This window comes from Glycine max, chromosome 15, assembly GCF_000004515.6.
Source record: "Glycine max cultivar Williams 82 chromosome 15, Glycine_max_v4.0, whole genome shotgun sequence".
NCBI classification, from domain to species: Eukaryota; Viridiplantae; Streptophyta; class Magnoliopsida; order Fabales; family Fabaceae; genus Glycine; species Glycine max.
The window spans coordinates 10,615,205-10,635,059 of NC_038251.2; the positions used below are offsets into that span (position 1 = coordinate 10,615,205).

Genomic DNA, 19,855 nt, shown 5'->3' on the forward strand with positions numbered 1-19,855 from the left:
CAACGAAGATAAGTCATGCAGCATCAGTATAATTCAACAACCCAAAGAAAGCTAAACTAATCATAAATTTCTAATTTATAGGGGGGAAATAATCAATAACGTACTTACCAAACAAAATATATGGTCCATAGAAAAACAAAATATCTAGTAATAGATTACCGCTGTTTATTTTTTTTTAACTCATATATAATAATAAGCCAAAGTGACTTTATATAAAAATATCTATATATATAATCTATTTATCGGATAGATGTCGACTTCAATTCTTTCTGTCAAGGAACGTTAACAAGTCATAACTGATCATAATCAAAACAATTTCAAGAAGATTCCTCATTTGAGTCATTCCACCAAATATTTTTGCAATGAAAATAAAAATTCGTTCGAGAGTTCATGGTTAATTATATCTTGATGTATGGAAATTCAGTTGAAATGCTGATCTGTTTTAACAGATATTTTTTATTATGTTTAGATCAAGAATGAATACCTGCCCACACATACTTAAAAAACTAACTTATTTGATAATCATACCACATTGGTTGACTCCAAAAAAAAGAAGAAGGAGAAGAAAAACTCGTTTATGACAATCCTCACGTTTCTGTTGGTCGCAAAATTGGACCAACGTACACGTCCTAAACACTTCCTGTAGTGTATATATAAAAACCGCACTCACCCTCCCCGAAGTCACCAACAACACTTGTCATAGAATTCACAACCGACAATGGCGACAAAACCTCGTTTGGCTTATCTCTCTTCCACTTTTCTTCTTCTTCTTGTTGTAACTGTCTTTACTTCGGTGTCGGCACAAGCCCCAGAATCCCCATCACTCTACAACACCTTCCTTCAATGCCTCACCAAATACACAAATAACCCCTCCAACATAGTCTTCGCCAACACCAACCCCAAGTTCCCCACTATCCTCCAAAACTACATCCGAAACGCGCGTTTCAACACCTCCTCGACGCGAAAACCATTACTCATCGTCACTCCCCAGCAAGAATCACACGTCCAGGGCACAGTAATCTGCGCCAAAAGCGTTGAAATTCAACTCAAAATCAGAAGCGGAGGCCATGATTACGAGGGCATCTCGTACATCTCCGAGGAACCCTTCGTCATCCTCGACATGTTCAACTATCGCAGAATCACCGTGGACGTAAAAAACGAGGTTGCAGTGGTCGAAGCTGGAGCAACACTTGGAGAAGTTTATTACAGAATCTGGGAGAAGAGTAAAGTTCTTGGCTTTCCAGCAGGGGTGTGTCCCACTGTTGGCGTCGGTGGCCATTTCAGCGGCGGAGGGTACGGCAACATGTTGAGAAAATATGGCTTATCCGTTGATAACGTCATCGACGCGCAAATTGTTGATGTGAAAGGAAATCTTCTAAACAGAAAAACAATGGGGGAAGATCTGTTCTGGGCTATTAGAGGAGGTGGTGGAGCGAGTTTTGGTGTCATTTTGTCGTTTACTATTAAACTCGTTCCGGTGCCGGAAACGGTTACCGTTTTCCGCGTTGAGAAGACTCTTGAAACGAATGTCACTGCCACTGACCTTGTCGTGCAGTGGCAGCAGGTGGCGCCAAATACTGATGATAGACTTTTCATGAGGTTACTGTTGCAGCCTGTGAGTTCGAAGGTTGTGAAGGGAACAAGAACCGTTAGAGCCTCGGTTGTGGCTTTGTTCCTCGGAGGGGCTAATGAGGTTGTGTCGATTTTGGCGAAGGAGTTTCCTCTTCTTGGGTTAAAGAAGGAGAATTGCACTGAGGTGAGTTGGATTGACTCTGTTCTGTGGTGGAACGATGACAATAGTTTGAAGAATGGTGACAAACCTGAAACCTTATTGGATCGGAATTTAAACAATGCAGGTTTTCTCAAAAGAAAATCTGATTACGTCCAGAATGCTATTTCCAGAGATGGGTTGGAGTGGCTATTTAAAAGGATGATTGAGTTGGGAAAAACGGGGCTTGTTTTCAATCCTTATGGAGGGAAAATGGCTGAGATTCCTTCTGATGCGACGCCGTTTCCGCACCGTAAAGGGAACTTGTATAAGATCCAGTACTCTGTGAACTGGGATGATCCTTCACCCGGTGCTGCTCTGAATTTCACGAACCAGGCTAAGAGGTTGTTCAGTTACATGACCCCTTTTGTGTCCAAGAATCCCAGAAGTGCGTTTTTGAATTATAGGGATCTTGATATTGGGGTTAACAGCTTTGGTGAGAATAGCTTTCAGGAAGGGTTGGTTTATGGGACCAAATACTTCAATGATAATTTTCAGAGGCTTGTGAAGATTAAGACCACGGTTGATCCTGAAAACTTTTTCAGGAATGAACAGAGTATCCCTGTTCTTCATGGCGAAGCATAGGGAATCATACAGATACAGTGAAGAATATTGCTTAGTTTTTTTTTTTTTTTCCTTGTTTGACAGTAAAGAATATTGCTTAGTGCTCCTGTTAGTTGTGGCATTTTCTTTTGTTCCTATAGTTCTATATGAATAGTTGGCCCATAGGCCGTGATGTTTGTCAATTGATTTGATTATTATTATATCATTGAATTTTAAAGTTGAGGTATATGGTAGGTTCTGCTTACGGATTTTCATTTATTTTATTTGTTCTTTTCTTTCTGTTTATTTTTGCTCCTCCATTTGTGCATTTAATCATGAGACTTGTGTCAGGGCGGTAGGAAAACTGGTTAAATCCCAGTATGAATATAATAATATGAGAGTACTCGTTATTGGTTGAATTATCCGAACTATACTTGTGTGACTAGTGGAGGTCTTGCTTTTTCAGGCTGACCAGTGACCACATCTTGTGGTTCTTATTTTTTCTTGTGGTTTTTGTCTTTAGATTTTGTCTTGTGGTCCCATGAATTTTCAATGCGTGATGTTCTGCAAGGGATTTTTAACTCCTCCACTTTATTCATTTAATTTAGTTTGATTTTTGACCAAATTCATTGAATTTCATAAGCCCACCTGTTTTAGTTTAAACCAGACATACGAAATTACCGAGCAATTTCAGTGGAACTAGTCACGGGAATTGTTTGACAAAAATGTCGTTACGTGCAATTAATACTTATTTCGGTTAGTTTAGTAATATCCAAATAATTATTTCCTAAAACAAAAATAACTAATTTTACAATAAAAAATAAGATTATTTTTAAAATATCTTTCATCAGAACTTATTATTATGAATAAAAAAGAGTTATTAAAAATAAAAATAAAATTAAATAAATGATATTTTAGGATGAATAATATTAAATATGACAAAATTAGTTAAATTTGTTTATATTTAAATCCAATAAATAAGATTATTTTTTTACTTATATAAGAATTAAGAAAATAATTAATTTAATTAATAATATTAAATTTATTTTAATTTTATGTTTTTCATTAAATTACTCTTAACACTAATGATACAAACTCTTGTTTTGGTCATAAGTCAGTCCTGGCTCAACAAAACCATATTGGTATAAATTAGGGCAAGAAGTAATAATGAACCAAGAAAGACCCAAAAGATTCAACTCTCACCCTGATCTCAATGACACACAAAGCCTCCAATGGCACCAACCACAAACTACAACTCAAGCCTCCAATTTGCCATAAAGATATATCTTATCTCCTATTGGGGAATCACAAGATAGACATGAACGAGTTATATCTCATGATATGGCAGAACAATTCCCTATCCAAGGATGACAAGTTAAATACTACGATAATAACCACAAGATGTTTTTGTTTACCACTTGAAGCGTGAGAATGATCACTAACCCTAATGCCCCTAATCAATCCATGCGAGCAAATCAACAGTACTGCAAATCATTGTGCTAGCTGGCGGCTATAGGGGACATGTGCACAAAAAAACAACTCACTCCAATAGGGAAGGAGACATCACTTAAGCAAAGATGAGTCCCTTTTTAGCTTGCCATGGGCCTGTTGGACTCGTGCGCGCTACAGTAGCAAGTTGGATTTAATTATTAATCTTTATTTAATTAATTTCTCCCACTCTGATTATTTGCTTTATGTTTGTAATCCTATTATTATATAAGTTTAATGATTATGTGTTAATAATGTAAAATAATTTTGCATTGTTATTATTCACAAATTATCTTTTGTTTGACTTTTAAAGTAATTATGATAAAAGTCAACAAACTATTTACATGTTCAAGTAGCATGAGATCCAATTCATTTTCAGCAATAGCTAAATAGGAAGGTAAACTAAACATGGATAAGTCAAAGTTGGAAGTTCATGGGCCATTAAGTTGAATTGTTAGGTCGGTGGATTCTTAGAACAACTTTAGTGTTAGATCTTGAGCTTAAAATCCGGTATTTAATAGATTTGCCACTAAAGATGGAGTTAGGACCTCTACACTAGAGGATGAGATCTTCCACAAGATCCTTAAAGATATGCATCTTCTTTTAAAACAAATTATTTTTTACTCCTTCTCTCCCTAATAGTTTCTGGAAGGAAGCAATGAATAGAACAAAGAGGGGAAAAAAGAAAACAGATCCACACCCACCTCCACAACAACAAATCCAAATAACAACAACAAAATACAACGAAAATAATAAATTTAAAAATTAAATACAGTTAGAAACACAAATATGAGGGAGAAGAGCATGTTGTGGTGGTGTCGAGGTAGATGAGGGAGAAGAGGAATGTGGTGGCCTTCACTAGGGAGATGGAGGTTATGTGAGAGAGAAGAGCATCTGTGCTGACAGCGGTGGCCCTATCTAGTCGAGAAGGAGGGTGGGGGGTAGAAGGAAGAGGTAAAGGGGAGGGAAGGTGGGCTAGAGGAGAAAAGGGAATGTAAAGGGAAAAGAAAGGGGCAATAAAGGGGGAGGGTGGTTGTGGAGGGAGGGTGGGGCCATGGAGGGTTTCGTGGAAATGGGATGGGAAAGAGGAACTTAGGGTCGTGTAGGGATTTGTGGTGGGGTAGAGAGGAAAGGGGAAGTGAAAGGGGGCGAGTGTGTTGCCTGTGTGAGGGAGAAGAGAAGGTTTGGGCGTGAAAGAGAAGAGAGGGTGTGAGGGAGAAAAATGTGTTTGTCCGTGAAAAGTGAAAAGGTTTTGTTTTTTTAAAATAAAGAATCTCATCGTTGCTTGTCACCTGTCATACTCTAATTTCGTCCGGGGACTATCGTTCATTGATCTTTTGATCCTTGTTAGTTGACTTACGGTGTTGAACGCCATTTATAATGCGAAACAGATGATCATTCAGTGTTTTGATCAAGAATGCGAAAAATACCAAAAAAAGGGGCAAAAGGGTTTTTTCCTTGGTTTTCCTGGACCTTAGCTCGCCCAGGCTAGCCTCTGGCTCGCTTGGGCCACCAAATAACTTCATAGTGAAGAAACCAACTCGCCTGGGCAAGCTCTAGCTCGCTTGGGTGAGCTCATTGCTTCAGCACTAAGTTTCAACTCACTTGGGCGAGCTGCAACTGCCCCAAAGTGACCCTTTGCCTATAAATAGGCATCCTAGGGGTGTTTTAAAGGGTTCCAAGGGTTAGAAGTGGAGAGAATTGAGAGAAGAGAGAAAGAAGAAGAAGAAAGAAGAGGAAACGAAGCCGAGGCGCTACCGAATCACGACCGCGATCATTCCTTACGTCGTTTTCTTGTTCTGTGTTCTTCGTGCGACCGTCGGTTAGTTTTATTTTTAGGGATTGAATGTGATATATGTACCCTTATTAGGGGTCCCCTTTGTTATTATGTGCACATCCATATTCTCCATCTATCATCGACAATCTCGTTTTCCTTTGTAAAGTTCAATCTTAATCGATCACTAGTGTTGTAAAGTTGTCTTTAAAGAGATTGAAAGTTAATAAACAAAACCAAGATAAAACCAACTCATAAATAACTTCTTTTTGTCAAATATCACTTGAGATCGTTTCAAGGTCCATCGCCTTAACGATTCCCTCCACTTTTCAAATTTATATGATCATTTTAGGATCCAACGCCTTAATGATACTCTCCGCTTTTCAAAATTTAAAACATCGTTTCAAGTTCCAACGACTTAAATGACTTTTTTGTTCGCAATTAAAATAAATATTTCAAAAGCATAAAAATCAATTTAACACATAAACATTCAGACTTAAAGAACTATATAGGTCTGAATTCCTCATCGCACCTGAGGATACGGGGCAACACCCTTGTCGACCCTAAAAAAATAAAAAGGAAAAATACACAATTTTGAAGTCACGTTTTTACACACTCGATTAAAGACTGCCGTCCCTTGTGACGGGTGTGTGGGGTGCTAATACCTTCCCCATGAGTAAACACTCCCGAATCCTTATTTTCAAAATTCTCAGACCTCTTTTTAGTTTTTCTAACGTTTTCCTCGAATAAACGTTGGTGGCGACTCCCACACGTTTTTCTTTTTGGAAGACTCTCCTTAGGCTTTTCATCCACACTCCCATTGTAGAGTAGGTTGTGACATCACCAATGACATATGACCAAATTTGAACCATTTGCTAGTGTAAAATTTATCAAGATAATTGTTTAAATTTCAAACAATCTAATTAATGAAATTAAAATATTATAAAATTATGCATTTGAAATCCTATAAATTCACTCATTGGTGATCATATTTTTCACACCATTTTTCATTGTCCTTTTATTCTCATTCTTAATGGATCCAAATTAGTTTCATTGGCAAGCATATTACAATTATTTGCAAAATTATCAAATGGCTCCCACAATAAAAAATTCTCAAAATACTCCTTAATTTTTTTCCCTTGCCACCATCTCCAATAAATTTTATGCAAAATAATCAATCTCTTTCCACTGAAAATTCTAAAAGTTCTCAAACTTTTTCTTCAATGCCATAAAGCAATTTCGTCGTGTTTCGTATGCTTCCCAATAGTTCTAGTGGTTCACAAACTCCTTCCAATGATGAAATTGAAACCCAATTTCCATAATTTTTTACCCAAATTTGGCTAGAAAATATCACACTAAAGGAAGGAAAAGAGAATTCTACAAAAAAGAAAACACGAATTTACTTTTCAATTGAAGATGATACACAACTCATTGGTTCATGGCTTAATGTCTCAATGGATCCAATTGTTGATGATGGTCAATCAAGAGAGCATTTTTGGTTAAGAGTTATAAGAAATTACAACAACTTTTATGGCAATCTACGAGAGAGAACCTTGAATCAAGTGATATCTTGATGACAAAAAATTAATGTTGGGGTTCAAAAGTTCAAGGACCATTACAAACAAGTTGTTGATTTGAAGAAAAACGGTTATAAGAAGAGTGATGTCATGATTCATGCATATGTCATTTGGAAGGAAGACGAGGGAAACAACTTTGCTTTAAAGCATGCATGGTGACTACTAAAAGATCAACCTAAATGGTTAGAACAATGTACATGAATTTATTCAAAAAGAACAAAGCTTTATGCTTTTGGGGCTTACTCATCGTCATCTAACCCGGAGATATCGATTGAGGTTTCAAAAATTGGCACACCATCACGAATCCCTCATCCAATGGGATAAAAGGCAACCAAGAGGAAGATCAAGTGGAAAGAAGATGCAACGGTTCATCGATTGTGGACTTGTCAGACATGGAAGCTGTAATCAGGGAAAAAATGTTGTCAAGAAATGAATAGCAGAGGCAAAGGAGAAGAAGAATGTAACAATGTTGTACGAAATTCTAATGAAGGACACATCTGTCATTTCTAAAGATTAACTCAAGAAACATGAAATCACTTGTAATTATATTTTAAAAAAGCTTAGCAATTAGTTATTGTGTTGTAAGTTAGTTTTAATTAGACACTATGTTGCAGGTTTATTTTAATTAGTCACTATGTTGTAACGATTTTAGTTTTAATTAGTATTCATATTGTAACTTTTAATTAGTTGAATGTTGAACTTTGTGTTAATTAGTTTTCATATTGTAACTTTATGTTAATTATTAATTTTTAATTATGTAACTAGCAGTGTGATTGTTACAAAACTAGCCATTTTAAAAGTAGTCGTTGGGATACTAGCCGTTAAAAAGTAATCATTGTGAAACTAGAAATTAAAAATTAGCCGTTGGAAATGATGCTATTTAATTGCTAAATTTGCTTTCAATCATCCACCTTTCTACAAACTCTGCAGTCTTCTTCTTTCTTTTTTTCTCTAGCTCCGCTCACTTGTAAAATGGATCTAAACTCTGACTTTGATACAATTTAGAAACAAATTGTTGATGAAACACTTAGAGACAACACTAAAGAACAAATCATGAGGTACTTATGCAAGGTGTGACTACAAGTAGAGAATAAAAGTCGATCAAGACGCCATATAAATTGTGATTGTGAAGGCGGACATAGTCGCTCGTTGAATGAATACTTCTTTGAAAATTCTGTATACACAAAGAGGTAGTTTCGATGAAGGTTTTGGATGCAGAAGCAATTGTTCATTCAAATTATAGTCGCTATCAATAATCATGATCTGTATTTTCAAATGAGATTTGATGCAACTAGTAGAAAAAGATTTTTCACCATTACAGAAGTGTACTACAACAATTCATATATTAGCATACAGATCACTTGTCGATAGTGTCAATGAGTATGTTAGAATTACCGAATGCACTGGAATTCAATGCTTAGAAGCTTTTGTAAGGGATGTGAACGAGATATTGTGGGATATATACTTGGGAAGGCCAAACAATAACGACATCAATCGTCTACTACAAATTAGAGAGACATATGGGTTGACAGGTATGTTTGATTCTATTGATTGCATGCATCGGAAATTGAAAAATTGTCTAGTTGCATTACAAGGTCAATATTGTAGAAGTGATCATTGCAAACCCATAGTAATACTTGAAGGCGTCCCGTAACAAGACTTGTGGATTTGACATGCATTATTATGGAGTTGTGGATTCAAATGATGACATTAATGTGTTAAACCAATCATTTGTGTTTAATGACATTTTGGAAGGTTGAGCTCTCTAGTGCAATTTACAATTAATGTAACCCCATATAATATGAGATACTATATTGTAGATGACGTTTATCCTGATTTGGATACTTTGGTGAAGACCATTCCCATGTCACAAGGAGAGAAAAAAATTTATTCACAAAATGTCAAGAAAGGATGTGAAGAGAATATTTGGTGTGCTAAAATCTCAATTTACAGTTATATGTTGTCCATCGCATAATTGACACATCGATATATAAAAAATATTATATTGACATGCATTGTATTGTGTAACATGATTGTTGAATACAAATGAGATACATACAATGATAATATTGATGCTGATTATGATCAAATAAATGAGGAGATTTCAAATGTTGATGTATCTTGTAGTGCTCTTCGCAACTTTTCTATATACCTTCAAACAAGACACTATATGCATACAAGAGAAATTCATCAACAACTTCAAATAAATTTTGTGGAGCATATTTGGACGTTTCAGTGACAACAATGATGAAATTTAATTTTTCTTGTTGAATGTCAATGTTTTGTATTTTTTTACTTTTGAATGTGATGTATTTTTCATCGGTTTAATTTTAATTCATAAAAAAATTTTAGTTATTAATATTTTTCTATTTTTAAATTAGTTATTTTATAATTAAAATATTTATAATTAGTTACTTAAATTTAATTGAAAATTAATTCATAAAATATATTCTAGTAGAATCCATTGTGTGACCCACAAAAAGTACCTCAAGATTTCAAATTGAAATTTACTATTAAAGCAAAAAAGAAGAAAAATCTTGATGCACATATATGACACACAGAATCCACTAAAAAGTGTTTAAAAATCCCAAAATAAGATCTATTATTAAAGATACTCTTAAAAAAAATTGCCATGTTTAACTATGCTGAACTAGAGCTGATTGGTCCGTAAAAAAGGTGTATTGGATTCAACTAGTTTGAAAAACACCTTTCATTTGCCCGGATCAAAACAAAAATTTGTTAATATTATAAGAACTAAAAATAATAATTTTAATTTTAGAAGGATAAAAATTAAAGATTTTTTTTATAAATACCCAAATTAAAACATGCTATTTTATAGAAATAAAAACGTATTTAAGTTTAAAAAAACATATTAAGTTTCATCAAAATTGACAAACTTATGATAAGTATAAGAAATTGTAAATAAATGAAAGAATAAAAAAAAAACTTTACAAGATGAGTGGATATATTATTTATTCCAATCAAGTGCACATTGGAAGCATACGTTACTAACATGTCCATTAAATTTATCAACCCGATCCGTTCCACCGTCTGGGTTCCCTGTATCACAATTTTAGCGTTGGGATACTCTGTTCATTTCTGAAATAGTTTCCGGGATCAACCTCAGTTTTAATCTTCGCCAGTCTATAGAAGTTGTCATCGAAGTACTTAAAACCATAAACCTCCCCTTCTTGGTAGCTATTGTTATCATGGTGATTAATACCAATGTCAAGGTCCCTATAATTCAGAAAAGCCCTCCTTGGATTTTTGGACACAAATGGTGTCATGTAGCTATGTAACCTTCTAATTTGTGTTGTAAAGTTCTTCTCTGCAGAACCTCCAGGTTCCTCCCAATTGGCAGAATACTCAATTTTGAACAGATTTCCTGCTCGGTGAGGAAATGCTGTAGCATTTGCTGAAATCTCATTCATTCTTCCGCCATATGGATTGAAAGCCATACCTGTTTGTCCCAACTCAATCATCCTTTTCCATATCCATTCTAACCCGTCTTTGGAAATTGGATCCTTCACATAATCAGATTTCCTTTTGAGGAACTTTGCTGAGTTGAGATTTCTGCCAAGTAGAGCTTCTGGGTGGGCACCATTTGGAAAACTATCCCACCAAACCACAGACTCAATCCAACTCATTTCAATGCAATTCTCCTTCTTTAGACCCAAAGTTGGAAACTTTTTGTCCAAAAGTGACACAAGCTCTTCTGCTCCTCCCAGAAACATAGTCATAACCGCGGCTCTAACAGTTTTGTGCCTCTCTCCGACGTTCGAAATCATGGGGTGTAACTGCAGTCTCATGAAAAGCCTTTCATCCGTGTACGGTGCAACTTGTTGCCATTGCACAACAAGATCAGTGGCATTTTGCTCCAAAGTCTTCTCAACCTGAAAAACGATTAGAAGTTATAAGGTTGACTTGACGTTGATTGAAAAAAAAAATAGAAAAAGAGGGAGAGTTCATGAGTTTAAATTCCTCCCACTAATAAAAACTAACAAACTAAGTTTAAAAAACCTGAAAAACAGTAACAACTTCAGGCACAGGAACCAACTTAATTGTGTATGATAATATGACACCAAAACTTGCTCCTCCACCTCCTCTAATAGCCCAAAAAAGGTCTTCCCCCATTGACTCCTTGTTTAGAATCCTACCTTTGACGTCAACAATTTGAGCATCACTGATGTGATCAATGGATAACCCATATTTTCTCATCATGTTACCATACCCTCCTCCACTGAAATGACCACCAACACCAACAGTGTGGCACACCCCTGCAGGAAAGCCAAGAACATCACTCTTCTCCCAAATCCTATAATAAAGTTCGCCAAGTGTGGCACCGGCTTGGACCACAGCAACCTTGTTTTGCGCATCCACTGTGATGTTGCGGAGGTTGAACATGTCAAGCATGATGAAGGGCTCATCAGAGATGTATGAGAGGCCTTCAAAGTCATGGCCACCACTTCTTGTTTTAATTTGCATATCAATGCTTTCTGCACAGATTACGGCAGTCTGGACATGAGATTCTTGCACTGGTGCGACTATGATTAAAGGTTTTGGTGAAGAGGTGGTGTTGAACCGGGCATTACGAATGTATGCACGGAGAATGGAAGAATAGGAAGAGTTGGTTTGGGCAAAGACTATGTTAGAGATGTTGGGGGAGTTAATGTAGTTTCTTAGACAGTCAACAAAAGTTTCATATACTGATTCTGTTGCTTGGGCAGCATATGATGCATGGGGTGAAAGCAAAAGCACAATAACAATGGGGAGCATAATAGTGGCCAATGGACTTGGTTTTTCCATTTGGGTGGTGCACAGTGCATGCATGATCCATTTCTGAATTATAGATGAAATGAAATAGTGCGGGCTAAGTTCGGTTATGTCGAAAGAGACACAAAGGTTGGGACGCATTAGCCCAAGGTATTATTAAATGATAGACAATGTTTTTTGGCATTACTTCATAAAATTTGACGAGATGTTATTACCATACTTTTCTTGAGGGACACTAGTGAGTGATGAAGATTCTTCTTTGAGCTTTGCCGTTTGCGCATGCTTAGCCGGCATTAATTATATGGAGATACTGTACCAAGTACCAACCATTTAATTAGCCATAAGAAATGAGAAATCAATCCTGTATCTAATTGTTGATAGACCCAATATGGTGCATCAAGATGAAAAAATTACTATTGAACACGTATACTAGCTAGCTACTAAATATTGTTTTTTTAAATATAACTTTATCCCTCATCATAATTGTAAGGTCAAGATTATTTTCTCTTGTGAAAGCATATTATCACATTCAATTCATTGTACATTAAAGAAGAAGAAATTTAAACTTCCAATGCGATATCATAGTAAAATATATTTCTAAGAGAAAATCATCCTAATTTTACTTGAATTGTTTCATTTCCCTTTTCTCCTTTAAAACCCAAAGTCAATTAAGTTCCTAATCATGTTCTTGGTGATGGGGATACTTAGATTTTTCAGAGGATTTTAACCAAGTCAGTTAAAATCCCTCAGCTGAAGAAGCTTAACTAAAACTAAAGACAGCATGGAATTCGAACGTTAATATGTCGCACTCTAAAATTTATTAATATATATTGGAGCTAACGAAGTGGTTTTCCCGTATAATTCTACATGGAAATCAATTACATGCACCAAGTCTAAAGCTACAACACATTAACAACAGGTAGAATGACAGTGGTTACGGGCCAGTATAAAAGTTAAGTGAATCAATTGAATCATTACGACTATATATAAAAGTTAATCAAGTAAGTTTAGTCATTTCCCAACTTTTGTTCCCTTCATCATGTATCCTTTACTTTGGCTGTCTCCACATTCCCAGCTTTCATACTTCATTATTTATGCCTTTTAAGACTGAGCAACACGGACATAAAAGTTCAAGAGACAAAATCTTTTCAAAAGCAGAAGCTATATATGTAAATTATCCAGTGCACGTTTTTGTTGCCATAATGTAATATGCTTAAATCATATTAGATCCCGAGTTGAAATATGGAAAATATTGTTTGAACTTTGAACACAAATTTGAAATAACAAAAAGTTGTTTGTTTGATTTTGGAATGTGTTTTTGGAATACGTGTATAAAAAAATAATTAAGATCAGATAGAGATAGAGATAATTATATAAGGGGAGTTACTACCGTACCATATAAAAATATAGACCTGTTTCAGTGCAGGTGGTTTTTGACCAATAAAAATACAGTGGTTGCCATGTTATGTTACACATCTAACATTTACTTTTTACTTGACCAACAAAATACTACTACCATCACCTTTTTCGACCAAGAAATTTCAAGAAATGAAGTTTCATTAGTAATATAAATGAGGTGCATAGGAAAGGCCAGACATGCATGTATACACCGATCCTCACTGATGTCTTTATGGTAAGGATCTGCTTTAATTTCTTGAGAAAGAATTAATCAGTGAAGCAGTGTATTGAGATGAGTGATAGAAAAAAGTAGGACACGGAAACAATATACACACACTCTACAGATAATCAGTTAGGTGTCTTATTAAAATCTATCGCAATATTTTTTAGCTAATGCTTGTAAACTAACAACGTTTACAAATTGCAAGTTTCCCATATTCTTCCAATAAATCACGATCCACGAACTTTTGCTTTTTAAGCTAGAGTATACTTTTTGTATTAAATTTAATTGAATAAATAGACTATACGTTAAAAACTTTGCTGACTCGAATAGTCAAATTAAACATGTAAATACAATTATATGTACTTATGGTGGCATATTATATATATATATATATATATATATATATATATATATATATATATATATATTAATTAAGATCATATATTTCATTGAACATTTGTTTAACTTGTTCGGTTGTTCCCTTATAGTTCACATATGCTAACAGAGATGAGGACCATATATTCATATTCGAATTTAGTTTATGCAAAATAAAACACTGCAATAAGAAAACAAAAGAACTGCAATCATGAAGATTATTTGAGAACAATATTGGAAGGATTACACGGCAGAGTTTAACATGTAGAACTTTTCAACATTTATGGTAATCCAGGATACCAATTAAAATATGTTACCCAGAAATATATCCATTGAGCAAAGGGGCACATAAGAGCAAAAAAAAGTGAACTAATTGCCAAGATTGCTTACATGGGAGTGCTTATTATACTGCGAAATATATCTGAGATATAGTAGGATACATTGCCAAAGGATCATGGTTGCCCTTCAAGGTTAAGGCTTACAACTATGATCTAAGTAGTAGGACTAACACGAAGAACGTTAACACCCTTCTTCCTTTTGCTCCCTTGATGATTGCAAACACTGTCCCATGATCTGAACTTGGGATTCATATTGACCTTTGCTGGAAGAAAGAAGAGTTATTGCCAAAATGCTTGCTGATGAGAGCAAACAGAAGGTGACAATAATGGTGCTCAAGTGAGGGAAACATGTTGGTTTTGTTAGTGGCTTTTGTAGGTGAAAGGGAAAGTGGAGGAATGGATCTTCCTGGCATATACCTTGACACTCACAGTGCCTGTGTTTGCTTTTCTGTCCACTTTTTTATATATCATTTTCTAACATTATCTGACATTACTACGAAAATTTTTGTTAAAGGGATTAATGTAAGCTATATGAATTACCAGAGCAAAATGGTTACAACGTATATAGAACTAAATAATCTACAAGATTCTAACAAATTTTTCTTAGATTTATTTTAATATTTTTCAAAATGAATAATGTTTCCTTCTTAGAATTCTTTACACTTTTTTTGTCATTTAAAACTACATGGTCATCACTAATTGATTTCATCCTCAGGGTTAGATAATCAACTTTTGCTTTCAAATTTATGCAACGTTAGAAAAGAAAATAGTACTAAGTTTTAACTTAATATTTAAATTTTAATTAAAAATATTTGTTATATATGTTAATAAATAACCAACTATAACATAATTTATAAATCTGTTTCATATAAATATATACAATTAGTAATTTAATCTTTTTTATCGACATAATCAACTTTCGCTTCCTAGTGGAGAAACTGATATAAAAAATTATTTTTTTATTCAATAATTAATTTTTATATTAAATGAAAACTGATTCAAATCAAATATTTATTAATTTATTTTTATTTTTTAATTGGTGATTGAAAATATATTTATTATAGTGGTGAAAAAATGACTCATTCAATTTATATTGAAATTAAAAATATATTTAAGGCTTAAATATATTTTTTTATCCCTATTAAATGAGGGAGTTCTGATTTTGGATTCTATAAATATATTTCTTTGTTTTTTCATCTCTCTAAAATTTGAAATTACTATTTTTCTCCCTCTAATGAGTGAATTTTGGTTTTGGTCTCTATAAATATTTCTTTGATTTTCATCTCTTTAAAATTTGAAATTACTATTTTTGTCCCTAACATTAATTTTATGTTTGATAAATAATATGAATTTAGAGAACTAGAATTTTTTAACAGTGTCACATGCTGATATGGACTATAGACACTAATAGGTGTTACCCTTGATGATCATTTAATTTTCTGTTAAAAGTATGAGCAGTTAACGAGTGAAACATGACAATAGGGACACAACAACTATGATTTCATATGTTTGGGTCAAAGTTTTTTTTTTTTTTTTACAAGAGATAAGCAAGAAAATCATAACAAAGCAATTACAAATTAAATCCTAGGGAAGTATATTCCTATAGCATAATGCACAAACAATTGCTCACACAGGCTAGTGGCTCATGTAGAACCACTAATTACTCCACTAACTTGGTGCAATTTTAGCTAAAACATCCGCACATTAGTTTCCTTCCCGTAGCTTTTAGTGTGTGTTGCAGCGAACAGTACTCCAATCCATATCCAAATAAATACAAATAAGAGTAATCTATTCAAATAAGGAAGGTGTTGTTGCAAATAAGAGTAATCAAAATCTCCTTAACCATATCAATTTTAGTGATGGAGTCCGAGAAACATGCAACTCTCCTGAACCCATGTCCACGCGCTGTCGTTAACAATCAATGCAAGTCAGTTAGTGGACTTCAGCATACAGTGAAATAGTAGTCTCCTCTCCAACTACTAAAAAAAGCATTATATATGTTTCTCACACACCAAAGATTCCACATGATGATCGGGACCACCCTTCCAAATCTGTGATGATATCATGAAGCCATTGTGAAAATTCCAAATCTGTTTTAGGAACTTGAGGAAGTGTCCATAAATTAGCAGTAAATTGTACACAAAAATAGACTATGACATATTGTCTTAGATGCTGCATGGCATAAGGCCACCAAAAAAAAAAAAAGATGCAGCATGGCATAAAGAAAGAACTGGTTTAGCATGATGACACACTTGAAAGAAAGAACTGAACATTTTTCGGTAATCTAAGTTGACAAAATCTAGGACCAACTTCCTAAAGGAGCCATCCTCCCTTGTGCTTCCATTAATCAATTGTAGACATTCTTATAAGTTGCTTCTTTTGTCCATATGATGTTCTCAACATCCTCTTCTCTAGCTTCTTTCGTGTCTATCTTTAATACTAATACTTAATTTTGCTTTTGAATTTTCGTTCTACATGCAGGAATCTCCTTGTCGCAGAGGTTCTGAAACAAGTAGTGACCAAGTTCAATCTTTTTTCTCAATTGTCCTGTCTATACCGGAAGGAAGCCCATACCTACCCTGATTCTCTTTAACCCCTAAAATTGTGGAGGAATGATTTATTTAATTGCTAGATCTATCAGATAGAGCATTGAAGCTTTATATTAAGTATCAAGAGATTTTCACCAAAAAAAAACTATCAAGAGATTATTTTTTGCATTGCAGAGCCTACCATGGTTGAATTTTTATATTTACTTTTATTACATGATAATTCTAAGCTGGCTTATGCAAAGATCCATGCATTTAAGCTGACTTGAAGGAACAAATGTTGAAAAAGGAGCTGAACATTATAAGGTATAAACATACAAGTCAATTATTTCATTTTGAATTCTGACTATATTAGCAATTGAAAAGATTTCTGAAATGCAGAATTTATCGGTTTTCAAGGAAGTCCCAGCCATTGGATACTTAACACATGATAATTGAGTTGGGTTTATCACAACGGCTAAATATGAGTTATTTTGATAATAAAAATATATTAAAAATATTTTTAAAAATATTTATTTAGCAGTTATCTTTGGCTTAAATATTAAGATTTGATATTTTTCTTATTTATGGCTTGCAGACATGAAAATGAGAGATTAAAAAAAAAAGATTCAGAGAAAATATCCAAAATATCAAAAAATCTCAAGAAGATATGATTACAAACAAAACAAATCCAAAAGATATAAAAAATATCAAAAAAGAAGATTTGTAGCATCAAGCCCAAATCGTCCACTACAACAACTCTAAAAAGAGAGTCAAGCCAAGCAGAGAAGAGAACATGACAGAACCTCCTCTCCTAAGGGTTTCATTTACTACATTTCTTTCACCCCTCTTATCCCATCCCATCAGTTCTTATACTCCATTCATTGTAAAGCCCTCGATGATCATGAGTGGCTAAATCCCTGGTTAGGGTCTCGCAGGCCTAAAAGCCAAGCGATGTATGATGTACTCACTATTTATCAATGCAAAGGTGTTTCTATCCTATTATCTTTTCTGCTTTTATCTTGCATTATTCATCTTTATAGTGTGTTAGGGGTTAGACGTTCGGGAGAGGGTAACTTCTAAATAAGATTTAAAGAAGGTATGGATGCATTGGTTCTAGGGGTTAGACCCTCGGAAGAGGGTAACTTCTAATAGAACAAAAAGAAAGGATTTCATAAGAAAATCATTGCTAGGAATAGAATGATAATTTTATGCCCATGCATTCTTGCAAAGATCTAGCATTCATATTTCATGCATTTTATTTGTTAAGTCTTTGCAAAGGAATTTGGAAGATAGATAAATAAAATAAGCTTGTAGGAATCAGGGGTAACTAATTGAACAGATGTGGATAGAACAGAGTTACCTAAATTGATAAAGAAAAATCATAAACTCATACATCCTAAGCAAACAAGGCAGACCAGGTCCAAACCTTATCAAATTCTGATTTTATTTTATTTTTATCTTCTATTTTTATCTTTTACTTTTCTTATCTTATCTTTTATCTTCTATTTTCTTTTATCTTTATCATATCTTAATTTAAATATTTTATCTTTTCCATCTTCTATTTTTATCTTTAAATCTTTTGTCTTTTCTTTTAAATCTTTATCTTATCTACTATATTTTCTTATCTTTATTTTAAATTATCTATCTATTGTTTTTAAATTGGGTTTGTATTAATTTAAGTACAAATAAAGTTTCTGTGGATTCGACACTCGGACTTTCGAGTACTTTACTATTTGTCATAATTTTGGTACACTTGCTAACGAGTTAACAGTTTACCATATTTGGCATTCTTTGGTTACCTACTCAACGATACCTATCAGTCATCACTACAAAGCCCTGCAATCAAAGAATTGAATAAGCAACATTCGCTTGTAAAATTATGATCATTGAATTACAGTTATAGACTTTTAGTCACATTATCAAATAATTCTGCATCTTCTCTGGTTAAAGAACTAGCCAGTTTCTCATAGATATTAATAGAATGTGTGTATCTTACTCTAGTTTTGTTAATTCATTTTTTGTTTTGACTAATAGTCTAACACCATGTTAATTCATTTTTTTCTTCTTTCGAATCCTGGTTCATTAATGGTTTTGAAATTAGCACATTAAATTTCATACAGTAGTGCTTGTCAGTATTAACAATAGTTGAAATTGGTTTGAAAATATGCAGAGGAAAACTTTTTTAGTGGCCATACAAATTGCTGGTGTCGGCAATAAAAGAGGCTTTTACCAGCAATCGTTAAAATTGCCGGTAATAGCTTTACAGACCGTGGATGCCCGCCATATCTCGGTTGCTGGTAAAATTATTGATGACTATTCTTATTGCCGGTAAAAGACAAAATAATTGCCACTAAAAACAACTTTTGGTGTAGTATTATTGAACAAAATCCAGAGACGTTGTGTTTCCACACCCACAAATCTGGCATATCCTCTATTGGGCACGGACTAATATTAGACATACGACGGGACACATTGAGGGGTATATATTAGTGTAAGACATATGCAACTTCGAACCATGAACCATCAGCATGCCAAAGATCGTTCTTCACGTTGTACTCCAAATCATGAATGTCAATCCAGGGAACTTGTTAGGAAATGGGAATTTTTGTTGCCGAAGAATCACAGCAGAAAGTTAAATTTCCGTCTCCAAGCTTAATCATAAAACATTTTACACAAACTCCAAACCATTAGATCCTTGTTCAGCTTTTCACTCTTAAATTGTTGATGTTTTATTAACTCTGCCTTTGGTTGGCCACCCGACTACTTTTTTAATGATTTTAATGTAATTTTTAACGCTTTGTTTCTAGTCGGTCATTTTCATCTAGCTACCATGGATGCACACACTATTCATCTTCCAGTTGGCCTGCCTTGTTTGCATATTTCATAGTTGAGTTTAATTAAAATTTTGTTTGTCAATTAACAATCAAATATATTCAATTAAAATGAATATAAACAGTAATTATAAAAGAATAAGATAAATTGATAAGTTCAATGACAAAATTTAGCACGTTTTTAGTAGGAGAATAAAATGATTTAATAAAAATTAGAAAATGACTTGTGATATTGAAGA

At 34.0% G+C, this 19,855-nt stretch overlaps 2 protein-coding genes across 2 annotated transcripts; one reads left to right on the forward strand and one right to left on the reverse strand.

The window, feature by feature from the left end:
- Positions 1-443: 443 nt before the first annotated feature.
- LOC100775893 (berberine bridge enzyme-like 21) lies at positions 444-2,558 on the forward strand. The gene has a single exon (XM_003546233.5). It carries the CDS (start codon positions 719-721, stop codon positions 2,351-2,353), a length of 1,635 nt encoding a protein of 544 aa, XP_003546281.1. The 5' UTR covers positions 444-718; the 3' UTR covers positions 2,354-2,558.
- A 7,573-nt stretch (positions 2,559-10,131) lies between these two features.
- LOC100776438 (berberine bridge enzyme-like 21) lies at positions 10,132-11,956 on the reverse strand. The gene is made up of 2 exons (XM_003546234.4): positions 11,171-11,956; positions 10,132-11,043 (listed from the first exon to the last, which is right to left on the reverse strand). Exons 1-2 carry the CDS (start codon positions 11,954-11,956, stop codon positions 10,216-10,218), a joined length of 1,614 nt encoding a protein of 537 aa, XP_003546282.3. The 3' UTR covers positions 10,132-10,215.
- Positions 11,957-19,855: the final 7,899 nt, after the last annotated feature.

Coding starts and splice junctions, on each gene's coding strand:
- LOC100776438 (XM_003546234.4), bottom strand. CDS start 11,956: ATGGAAAAACCAAGTCCATTGGCCACTATTATGCTCCCCATTGTTATT. Junction 11,044..11,170: donor AAGTTGTTACTGTTTTTCAG/GTTTTTTAAACT, acceptor ATCGTTTTTCAG/GTTGAGAAGACTTTGGAGCA.
- LOC100775893 (XM_003546233.5), top strand. CDS start 719: ATGGCGACAAAACCTCGTTTGGCTTATCTCTCTTCCACTTTTCTTCTT.